This window comes from Convolutriloba macropyga, chromosome 13 (assembly GCF_964194025.1).
Source record: "Convolutriloba macropyga chromosome 13, txConMacr16.3, whole genome shotgun sequence".
In the NCBI taxonomy this organism is placed as follows: domain Eukaryota; kingdom Metazoa; phylum Xenacoelomorpha; order Acoela; family Convolutidae; genus Convolutriloba; species Convolutriloba macropyga.
In genome coordinates, this window is record NC_134480.1 from 4,827,035 (window position 1) to 4,839,534 (window position 12,500).

The window sequence follows — 12,500 nt, forward strand, 5'->3', positions numbered from 1 at the left end:
TTAGCACTCAGTCAGAACCGGCTTGAGCTCACTAGTTCTTGATATTAAAAACGTGAACATGCTTGATTACGAAACGCCCCCCAAAAAAGAAAAAACTTTTTGTCTCCCAATGAGCTGTCCGCGTCAATTCTTTTTCAAGGCTTTTGTACGAATTTGTAATATGCAGGTTATAACACGATTCATGAAGACAACTGGGAAGAATAGTTGCAATACTTGCAACTAGCAGTGCGCTTGGAGTTTTACAAACACCAAGTTGAATTTGCTTACATAATTAGCTCCTTTACAGCAAAAAATTTTCAATGCAATCAATTGTTACTTTGGCTGACCCACTGGCTGTCAAACCAAGCAAAACAACACTCTGAACTCCCGATTAAACAGACATGATTATTGCTAATTTCCAGAGTTTCGCTGCAACATGTCCTGTAAAAAAATAATTTCTTGTCTCCTAAAGAGCCGCACAATTTTTCCGTTTTCAATGGTTGTTTACAAAGATAAACTTTACAAGATCGCTGACGTCAAAAAAAGCCAGGAGGACTATCTAGAACAATAATTTCAGAAGCCGGCGGCCAGTTGTGTTTTTTGTTGAAATAAACGAACACTCTTCAAAATTGATAGTATCATCGCTAGAAATTCGATAAAATTTCAAAATCTAAAACAAGAATTTCAAAATTTAGCAACTCGCAATGCCTTTGCCGGTGAAAAAAATAAAGACGTTGAAAATTGTATAATGCCAGAGCTCTTCGCAACAAAATTTTTTGAGTTCAAATTTTACACTGGATTGCCGCTAATTACAAATTTTCTTCAACTGTCCAGCAAATACTGTTTCCTTTAGGCTAAAGAGTCGTACTTGCTTTCTGTTTTCAATGATCACTCACAAATTTTTATTTTGCGATTTTTGTAATTTCATGAAATAATCAAGAGGAAAGTCTAGAACAAGAAGGTCATAACTAGGCGGCCAGCAATGCGTTTAGAGGTAGGAAAACAAAATCCTTTGAATTGGATACTGCTACAGCTTCATTGCAGCGAGTTCAATTCGGAGCGTTATAAGTCTGAGCTTATAAATTTTTCTACTATCGCCACCCTGGAATTCTGAACCCGCAAGCGCTTTCGTTAGCAGTCAATGAAGAAATCAATCGCCCATTGCTTATGAGTTCCTAAATTTTGATATAAGGTGTCAAGTTTGGATCTATTGTTTTGCCCCCCCCCCCGTGTTGTTTTACGAACCCGTTACAAATTGTGTTCGTACAGAGTACGTTACTATGTAAAAATAGTACACGTGCGCCTGGGAGTCATAAAATATATATTCCCACTAAGCTGTGGGGGGGGGGGCAGAATAGATCCAAAAGTTTCTATATCTCCTAAAGAGCCAATTTCCTCTTCTTTTTTCAATTTTTTTGTACAGTTGTTTTTTTGGCACATTTTAAACCTGATATATTGAAGCACACAACTATGTCAATATAAGGCATGCAACCACTAGTGTTTCTGGAGGTAAGAAACAAGAGGAGGGGTCAAAAAGTTGCATTCGTCAACAAAGCTTTTGTTGCCGGTTTTTTGATGGTTAAATTTGTGCGGTCACCCGATTTCTACTTTTCTAAAGACGTAAGTCAAGTTTTTCATGCCGTGACATCACACGTTTCGTGAGGTTGCGACTTTACCCGCAACATTGTACTATAATGAATATTACCACACGGTTGTTATCGCCACCAGAGTTATCAAACTCCGAGGCGAAGCCAAGGTGTTATCATAACTTCGAGGGTGATAACAACCGTGTGGTAATTTTTTTAATCACCATTTGTTGCGATCATGATTGTTTTTTAGACACGTTTATCAAACTGCTTCCATCGTTAGACTACGAGTTTATCACCACTCTTTTATCGCCACTGTTTAAATAGTAACAGTGGGATAAAAGAGTGTGATAAACTTGTAGTCTAATGCTGAAATGTTTTCCCAGTGTCGATCGGGCATTAAAATTTATTACACTGGCAGTTTATTTAACTGCTATTATCGCAACAGTTGTTTATGAAATAATTGTTATGATTATCAACGTAGTATTAATATTAAATTAAAATTGACCGATGATTTTCAGATTGAATTATCTTTGGGACACGGGACAAAACGATTTCTTATTGTGACTAAATTTTCATAATAAATTGAGTCATTTAACTTATCAAACTTCGGTGTGGATTTTGATACAATGCACATAAATATTCTTAAATGTATATAATTAGCCCAATAATTTAATCACTTTTGTCTGCTGTTTTTTAATGACGAGATGTTTGAGTTTCACTTAATACGAAATTTGCTGCCCGTAACGATGTTTCGCCCGAGAGAAAACTCTAGAGTTGGATTAAAATCTGGTAAAAAATATATTTTGGTCGCAAAATTTTACGTTTAACGTTTTTTTGCGGTGCATGCGTTGAATGAGGGAAATTTTCTGAAAAGTAATAAAATTTAGCGATGAATTTTTCAAAGCGTTTCTTACGAAAATTCACCGTTTTCACCGCAAATATTACGTTTTCAGCCATAGCGTTGAAACCTCAATTCGGGTCATTCTTTTCTCAATTCTGAAGTCTAAATTATAAAGTCGCATTTCTAAAATCTCTGAAGCAATTCTTAAATCTTTTCCAAGAAGAGCCCGATCTGTCTGTCTCCGGGTGGGCCGGGTGGGTGGGTGTAATAATAATAGTTTGAGAGCAAAGTTCAAGTTAGGGGAAAAATTGAGGTTCCCTTTTAAATTGATTGTCCAGGTTTAGTTAAATTGAGGTCTATTTTTTACATTTTTACTAGAGCAACTTTTATAAAACGTACTTTGCAATTGACTTAGGAGATACAAATTTGATGAGTACAAGCATGTAGATTGTTGAAACGCTGAATTCATTAATTCATTAAACGTAACTATATGGTTCTATTTACAACTTATTCATTGCCAAAACAGCACCGCTTTTATCAATAATATGAAACGAAACTAGTCTAAGTCGGTTCGAAGTATTAATTCTTGCGATTCTACATTTATAGAGGCATAATAATTAAAATAAAGAACACAGAGAATTCTATAATAAATTCTTTTCAAAGTCACTCGTTCTTTTGTAATGTTTGAGTGTCATTTTATACGAACGAAGAAATAAATTTCTATTTATCCACAGTTTTTCTTTACATTAGTGAATTTTTAACGCGGCAATAAGTTCCTCAAATAGATGTACAACTTAGCAGAAAGTTCTTTTTGCGATAACAAAAAACGAAAATTACAAATTGGGGGTATCTTTGCGCAGAGGCAGTACTGTACGCAATGAGGTGTTACCGAGCGGCAGTTATTGCTAATTGAAAACTACTCCCAATAACCCGCCTAGATGTGCCTCGTGCCGTCTAGTGCAATTTATGGGGACCTAATTGGGTCTCAACACAATTCGAACCCCTTAGATGTATGAAAACTATAATTTACCTATGTACATGCTCCAAACCTCACAGAACGTAGGAAAATAAACAAATTATTTTCATTTTCTGATGTTATTTGCGTATATAATAGCGTTCTGCTCTTAATTCTTGAACAAAAAAACGCACCGAAATTGGTTTTATAACGTCAAAGTTATGTTTTTGGCTTTTTAGTGTTCTGCTAAAATAACGCCAGTATTGATATATTGTGAAAGCTACAATCGAACGATTCGTCTGACCAATCAGAGCTGTGCATTGTAAAATAAAGTGGTGAGGTGTCGTAGCTTGTAACAAATGACGTCATATATTTTACATGCGATTTGATTTGGCTACGAGTTGATTTACAAGTAAATCGTATCTAACGCATCAAAAAGCAGAAATCTCACTTAGCAGAAAACAAGACTTTTTGGGGAATATAAAAATAAAGGCTACTGGTTACTGGGCATAAATACAAATGGAAAGCTCAAAAAATTAACGTACGGGTTAAATATATTGAATTAGTTCAATAAATTAAGGAACAATGCCCCAACAGCAATAAAGGGCCGGTATATATGGTTGTTTTTGCCCGAGTTGATTAGACTCGGGCGCAAATCTCTGCCTCCAAAAAATGGGAAAATATTTAAGGAAAAGCGTTTCACAAATAGCAGAATTTGAATGCTGAAAAATAAACCGACAAAATGACGTAATGCTAAAAGAGCTTATTTAACTCAAACTAACTTCATGTTATTATTACATTTTCTGTTGACATTTGAACAAACGAAGCAAATATATAATTTTGAACTCGTGACTGAAGACCACACAATATATATAGTACCATAACATAAATATACCATAAATATTACAAATTACACCATAAAAGAACATTTGAAAACCACACACACGCACAAAAACAAAACTTCTAGGACAATTTGACAAAAAAAAAAATTTTAAATACCTAAAACGTCCTAATTTACCTTTTTCTGTCAAATTTTAATCGAAAAATGGCAGAATATCTATTTTGCGAGCCCACGACTGACGAAGGAATTCTCGTCGAGTCAAATTGGGAATTTTCGTCCTCGGATTTTGCCCTACAAAGCTGTGACATCCCGGATGACCTTCAGGGATTTGACCTCGACGAATTTCTGGGAATTCAGGCTGACGTCAGTGGGAGCCAGATTGATGTCGATGTTCTTTTGTCCTCTAAATTCCCGGAAAAGTCGCCAAATGACACGATGACCGCTGAAAACTCGGAAGAATTATCGCCGAATTCCGACGACAGCGGTTTTTTCACTCCCAAAACCAGAAACGAAAATTCGGGCTCGGGCGAATGTTACCAGAATTTTGAGATCAATTCAGGTACTAACTTACACGAAATGACAGCGGTTCAGTTAAATAATTCAGGTCAACAATTTTACCCGGTAACCTCAAACAGTGCCGGGTTCGAAACAGGCTTGAACAATTCCCAAATTGTAGGGTACGCAGTAATACCCGACAATAATTCAACCGGAACCCGAATTTTACAGCCCGTTACGATCGGGCCAGTTCTCGAAACCGATTGTAATGTTATCGAAAACCAAAATAACGAAGTATCCATCGACCAATTTGAACTTGACAGCGATATCGATTTCAATTTCGACGACGACCAGGATCCGATAAGCGACCGGGTTCTGTTCGCGGGTTCTGCAACGACTACCCTACCTGTTTCGTACAAAACAGACAGTTGTAATAATTCGAATAAACTCACCGACGAGGAACGGCTACTTTTGTCACAAGAGGGCGTAAAACTACCCGAAAACATGCCTCTAACCAAAATGGAAGAACGAATTTTGAAAAAAGTCAGACGCAAAATCCGAAACAGACAGTCCGCCCACGTAAGTCGACAGAAAAAGAAAGATTATGTCAGAAATCTAGAAATGAGAGTAAAAAAATGCACGGATTCAAATTCACAGTTACAAATTCAGATAGAAAAACTAGAACAAGAAAATAGTTCTTTAGTTAAACAGTTAACCCATTTAAAATTAATGATTTCGCTTAAAATGAGCGCAAATGCTCGACGACATGCACAAAGTCTAAACGCGACAACGGGAACTTGTTTAATGATGGTTGTTTTTGCTTGTTGTTTCCTAATGTTTCCTCCAAACAACGAAATAAACAAAAACAGAACAACAAACAATCAACTTGCGTTCAAAGACATGCCAGCGGTTGTTTCCCGAACTTTGCTGGGCGAAAAAATGGGCAATCAAGATCGCGATCAAAATTTATTCGCCGAGTTTGAATCAACCAATCAAATCTCTCCATTCGATCTAAAACTGCTAAATGACAATGAGCAAAAATCGCCAAATATGGAAACTTCAAAAGTTCGCGACGCTGAGATGTCGTATGACGATTTAGTAGCCGAGAAATTAGCCGAAAATGACGTCATAAAGTCGGTTAATTTCTCCGAAATTGAATTTGGAGGTCACAACACAATACGTCATAGAGATTTGTAAACAAATATAAAATTATAAAGGTGATAAACTGAAAAATCTGACGAGCTCTTGAACGCATTTCTGTTTTAGAAGAAAACTAAAAATTTTTCTATTCATATATTCTTAGTTCTTTTCCCCTGTAAGTTATGTAAATAAATATTTCTGTTTTACAGCGGCTAATTAGTGTTAGTTTTTATCAATCACAAGCAATGTCAAAGTATATTTTTTACCCTAATTTGGTTTCATCAAGGCGGGCGATTTTAGCAGCCAGAGAAACAGTTAAAATGGGCAATGAAGCCTTGTTTCAAACGAAGAAACCATTACAAATCTTATGACTTAGAGTTACAATATCAAATAGTTCTGTTTGAAAAGCTTTTGGGAATTAAATAAGACACTCACTTGCCCCAAGTTTTGCCAAACAGAGCTCCAGTTTTCCTAAAAATTATTGGTTCCTACAATGCAGTATCAGAAAAACACGAACAAATTTTTTATTTTCGACGTCAAAAACAAACATTAAGAACCGTTTCTTCGCCAGGTGTGCGAAACCATTGAATGACTCAATCATATCCGATTCAATCAGTAATAATCTTAAGTTTCTAAAGAAGTGTTTTGTCTCAGCGAAGAAGATAGTACAATGTGGCGACAAAAACAGAGTCATATTTCAACAAAAGTGTAAAAAAAGGATAGGAAAAAGGGGATAGATCGGAGATGCAAGACTTCAAATTCTGAATTTTTGAGTCTAAGCATTAATCTTGATCGCGCTCTTTTTGGAGAAGTAATTATATGAATAAATCAATAAACATGAGGATCTTTTCAACAATTGGCCCCCTTTTGCAAAAGGGGTGGCTAATCTTGAATAGAATTTAAACGAGTCATTTAATAACCAATCAGAGACGAGTAATAACTTTCCACGCATGCACATACTATGTTAAATTGAATAGAATAAAACACACCATGGTATGGCAACCAGCCGAACCGGAATACAAAGCGAAAAGAATTTCCGACTGGCGGGTGGGTGGGCGCGCTAACCGACCCGCGATTTCTGGATTACATCCTACAGCGCATGAGACGCATGGCCATGCACAGCGGTCCGCAACTGCGCTTAAGCTAATATTCGGCTATCCAAAGTGTAGGCCAAGTAATATTGTGGTAAAGTATAGCACAGAAAGGGTGGCGATTCTCTACTAGGTACCAAGGGGGGGGGGGAATTGTTGAAAAGATCCGAACATGATTCTAAGAATTGAATAATTTTTATATAAATAGGGAGGGCAGTCACATTTAAGATAAATTTGCGATAAGTTGGCGTTAGTTAAAGCGAGTTAAAGAAAATCATACTTAGATTAACCAAATACTTAGATTAAAGAAAATTATACTTAGTTAATGGAAGTTAAGGTTTTTAACTGCATTGAGCGAAGCTTAAAACAATCATTGCAAAACTGTGCGTGTCTTTTTATATGCAAATTTTTCGTTTGACCGTTTTTAGGCTCTTGATCCTGAAATTTTCTCGCTTTACTTGAGTGATCTAAATAGCATTCATTCACAGATTAAGTCTGTTACAAAGGTCTGTTGAAGGCAACTGTAAGCAAAAAGACATTACTGTTTAAGTTCAGTGACCACGATTCGGGAGGTACTGCGTTCAGACCCTCACACGTCGGCTTTTTGCGCCCATCAAAGTTTAGTTAGACTATATTCCCCTGAGTTAAATTAACCCACACGTCCTTATAATTGGTCCAACGTTAGTCAGTTCTTGTTCTTTTGAGGTAAACTCATTCCTACTTTATTTAGTTTGATTGTATGTGAAATGAAAAATTTCTGCAAATCGTCAGTTTTGTTACTAATGAATAAAGAGTTTTTTTCAAGAAATATAGAAGCTGCCTCAAGGTACAATTACTCTCATAAGCAGTTTGATTGGTTGTTTTTACACGAGCGAAGAATTTTTGTGTTATTCCATTTTAAAAACACTTTCGGAGCTCTAAAGCGCTGATCGAAAAAGAACAATATCACAAGTATAGAAATTGTTATTTTAACTGAGTAACGTTCTAACTTTTGTAAACAGCCTGTTTTTTGCCGAAATTTTTGCCTTAGCGAATATTAATTTTTGAATGAGAGAACACTAACACGCCTCGCTTTTGCAGTTTAGTTTCCCATTTTTTAGAATGTCCCTGAATGTGTTAACCGCAAAACAAGCTTTTTTTATTGTACCCAAAAATGTTTAACCATAGATTCCACGAATTCCAGCTGAAAGGCCGTTGCCAAGAAGCTTTGAAATTTGTTGTTTGCAGTCCAATGTTGCCAACAATAACCCGAAGGTATACGCATGTATTTTTTTAGAAAACTACAAGAAAAAACGAAGTATTCCTTGATGTCTATCAAGTTCTCAATTTCTGGTCAACGTGGTAGAAACTGATACCATTTTTTATGATAAAAGAAGATAAAGTATTGATCTAACACAATAAAGCCCCTTTGGTATAGCATAAGTTTCACTGAAATACTGGAGGCAAGGAGCTTTTCATTCTATGTTTTTATTAATAGAATATTTTCAGAACGGAATTTGAAATAGGGTACACCGGGTCACAAAAATTAAATAAACTCAAACAATTTTTCATTCAGAACTTTTGCAGTCAGACGCCACAATTCTTTGCTGCAAATTTCAATTATTAGAGGAATTTTTCACAAGCGGATAATTAATTTGGTTTAGAAAATTATTTTTTTTCTGAAGTAATTTTTTAGATAACTAAATTTCGGTGTCTTCCAATTTTAATGCGGTGACTTCAAAACTAAATCAAAACCGCTAAAAATTGCCAGCATAACATCAATTGTTTTACCTTTCTTATAAAATAACGAATTCGAATCAGTCGAAATTTTGTTTGGAGATATTAGATTGAAAACAATGAAACCAGCAAAAGTTTTCAACGGGAAAATTTGGTTGAACGCTACCGCGGAACGAGTTGAAACTAAACATGAGTGCTTGAAAGTTCAGTTCAGCCTCTTCAGCTCTTAATGAAAGCAATTTAGATCACAGATCATTATCGAACAAGTTCAACTAGCAAATTATAACCCCGCAAAGTAAAGATGAAAAATAAGTTATTATGACCAGTGTATTGCAGATCCATGTTTTAATAAAAAAATCAATTAGGTTGGAAAAAAATTGTGCAATCGGAGGACCCAAGTATGTTTAATTTTACAATGCATTCCATCAAATTCCACCAAATGTTTAATTTGATAGCATTCCTTTAAATGCTCACATTTTTGGTCTACTTTTTCGTTATTTAGTTTTTGTAAAGAAAATTATATATTTTAAAAATTTTTAACATTAATGGGAATTTATAAATTTTGAAGTTAAAAAAATGCAACAAAATTAAAGTTTTAGGTCTTGAATACGACAATTTTTGGGGATGAAAAAGTGCTAAGATTACCGATCCGCCACTCATTGATAATGAGTCTATTCGAACTAATGTTTCAACAAAAACTTTGCAGCATACACATATGAAACATTTGGGAAAAAGATAAACAACAATTTCAACAATATGTCTTAAAAAAGTAGCCAGCTTTGCTTTCAACACACAAAAAAATAAGGTAAAATTACCTTAACTTTTTTGTGTAACAATCTGCTGTACGTCGCTTTATATTTTTTTGTGAAACCACTAAACAAAATGATGACGTTTGCATAACAAAAACATAAACGACCCCTATCTTGAAAGATCTTGCAACATTCTTGCAAATGAGGTTTATCTTGAGAGGAGATTTATTAAAAAAAATTACAAATTCTGGAAGAAGTTTCCTCAATTGTTGGTTGATAAATTAACTGGATGGAATGTTTCCGAAAATTGCCTGCGTGTCGATTCAAAGCATTCCGCGGGTCGATTCAAAGCATTCCGCGGGTCGATTCAGTTTCTATGACTGGATGATAATTTTTGCGGGACGAGCATTTGTATCAACCAACAATTTTGTTTTTTTTTGCATAAACTGTGAATAAGTTAGCCTTTGTAATGAAGCGAATTCCGTCATGTTTTGGTTACTCGTTGTCATGTTTTGGTTTTGGTGGACCGCATTCCTGTAAACCGAAAGTCTGAACTTAATGCCCACGGGTGTACCCTTTTGTACCGTTTTTGATGTCAAAAGTCAAAAGGGTCAAACTGAAAATCGGTCAAGCGCAAAGTCACAAAAAAACGGCCGAGGAGTAACTTCGTTTGAGAGAAATTTTAAAATTGTGGAGTCGAAGATGCTCTGGCATTCATTAAAAAATCTGGCATCCATCGGCATCCTCTGGCATCCATTGTATCTTTAACCTATTATTGGACTTGATCTAACTTTTATTGAGCAACTTATTTAATTGTTTTGACTCTTTTACTTTGATTATCATCGGTGGAGAGCATGGATACAACCAGCAGTAGCAAGGGGCAGAGCATCGTGAATACAATTGAAAAAGATAAGGTAAATGATCTAACAAGAAAGTTTTGAGCCTCCGCAAAACCGTAGTAGAACAATAGAAACAAATTGATGCGCTAAAAGATAAACAAGGAAATATAAACGACCGCCTCAGGGCTCAAGAACGTTATACGAGGAAAGATAGTGTACTTATAACAATCCCCCCTTTTGACACCAGAACAGCTAAAGATGTTACGAGTGAGACACCAGTTCTTTTTGAAAAAATGTTGCAAATCAAGCTGGCCTATTGTGACATAAAAGCTTGCCATATCGTACCCGGGACGTTGAAAGGTAACTCAATGCCTACAGTGATTTGCAAGTTTCTCTACTTTGCGGACAAAAATTTGATCTGGACAAAAAAACCAAAATTACGAAACGTGAAAAATCATATCAACGGACTGAATATCTACATAAACGAACCATTGCCTGAGTGCGAAGCACTAATCAAGCAAGAGGCGAGCAAGCAAAATTTTATTGCGTCCACTTATAATTGTACTGTCTCTGTTAACGGTGAATGTTGACAAAACGGACAAAACAAAATTTGTTAGAGTAAATTAAATCGAGGATTTGAACAAACTGATCCCGGTTAAACGAAAACGACCATTCCAAATCACCTTCTCGGCAAATGATCGCGAGATGCCTGTTGCTAAACGGTCAAACAACCAAGCAAACTATCTTCTTACTACTCTCAACCCACTATGGAAGGACAAGTAAATAACTGACTGTAACTGAACCTTTTCTGCTTGAAGTTAATTAGTTCTTTTTGTTGCTACAGTTAACTTTAGTATCTTGTTTCTAGCGGATAATAACTCTTTCAGCTAAGACTTAAGACCTAGGTTAAAACAACTAGTAGTTACTTTCAAAAATGTTGTCATATGTTAGCGTTTTCGGCTCCATCCTGTGACTTTCGCGGGAAACCTGAACATGTTTTGTGATTTTCGCATTCCAGGTTTTGGTGTTTGGAGCTAACTATTTTTCCCTCTACCTTCTCGTTGCTTTTGAACTAACACTCTCTGATTTCCGCGGAGTCCTTTCAAATTGTCCATTATAGTAATGGTAGAAAGAAAGAACAGTAAAGGTTAGTGACAACATGAATTTAAAAAATTTTTTTCCTTTTGTTCTCTTTTTTTTTGCTAAAACCCGTATCTTTTTTTCTTCTCTCTCCCTCATATATGAAGAGCCGCGAAAATCAAACATAATTTAGGCTATTGTTTATGTAAGCGGGGATTGATTTGGCCTGTGTATTGGCTTTTTATGACTAAAAAATGATTATCAACAGAGACACAAACAACGCTAACGTTAAAACAATTAATTAATCTTGCAGCAAAACATGAGATCACTGCCGCGAAACTTTGACGAGTTTAATGTTTACTTAAATACCGTGGAATTAAAACCTGACTTGGTTTGCATTACAAAAATTTGGTTTTCTGAACAGAGTTCGTGTGAAATTTTTAATTTGGATAGTTACCAACGCCTCTTAGTAGCTTCAAGAAAAAAACGAGGAGAAGGCGTAGGTCTTTATGTGAAAGAAACCGTTTGTTACCGAGTGGAAAAGAAACTAACAGCAAAAAATCTGCAGATCATTAGTGTTTCGGTGCAACTGAAAAAATCTAAACTATTAATTTCATGTGTATACATTCCACCTAACGCGACAACTTTTGAGACTTTCGAGATACTAGATCAATATCTCGATGAACTTGTTTTTTCAACCAAGAATTCATCAGGTTATTTGTGGTGATATTAATGTTAATATCATTCAAAATGGAATTAAACAAAAGTTTTTGAGAAACCTAATGAACAGAAACAACATAGATATTCCAAAAATTTTAGCACCAAGAAGGGAAAATGCTTCCTCAAAATCATGCCTGAACGTCTTTTTTTCCAACTTTCCATTGAAAATAACATTGGACCAATCGGATGTTTCAGATCATCACCCTGTACTAGCAACTTTGAACACAAATTTTAGAGTTAGCTGCAAAGAATCAAATAGTTTTTCGGGAAATTGGAAAGCATTAGAGAATGAAAATGAGCTCATAGAGGCCCAATATTTTCTAGGAGTAAAATTGAAAAATCTTTCCAGCCCCAAGAAAACAATTGATAAAGAGATCTCTGAGCTTCACAGTAGTCTCATGATAACGCTAGAAAAGTTTTGTCTCATGAAAAAAGTGAAACGTAGCAAAAGAAAAAACTGGATAG

The 12,500-nt window shown here is 35.6% G+C and overlaps 1 protein-coding gene and 1 non-coding gene across 2 annotated transcripts; both read left to right on the forward strand.

Moving 5' to 3' along the window:
• Positions 1–3,257: 3,257 nt before the first annotated feature.
• On the forward strand, positions 3,258–3,392 carry LOC142352319 (U4 spliceosomal RNA). Its single transcript, XR_012760999.1, has one exon. It is a non-coding gene; the product is annotated as a U4 spliceosomal RNA (small nuclear RNA).
• A 674-nt stretch (positions 3,393–4,066) lies between these two features.
• On the forward strand, positions 4,067–6,111 carry LOC142352121 (uncharacterized). The gene has a single exon (XM_075404493.1). It carries the CDS (start codon positions 4,410–4,412, stop codon positions 5,895–5,897), a length of 1,488 nt encoding a protein of 495 aa, XP_075260608.1. The 5' UTR covers positions 4,067–4,409; the 3' UTR covers positions 5,898–6,111.
• Positions 6,112–12,500: the final 6,389 nt, after the last annotated feature.

Bases quoted from the DNA above. Each gene is read 5' to 3' on its own strand.
- LOC142352121 (XM_075404493.1), top strand. From the start codon at position 4,410: ATGGCAGAATATCTATTTTGCGAGCCCACGACTGACGAAGGAATTCTC.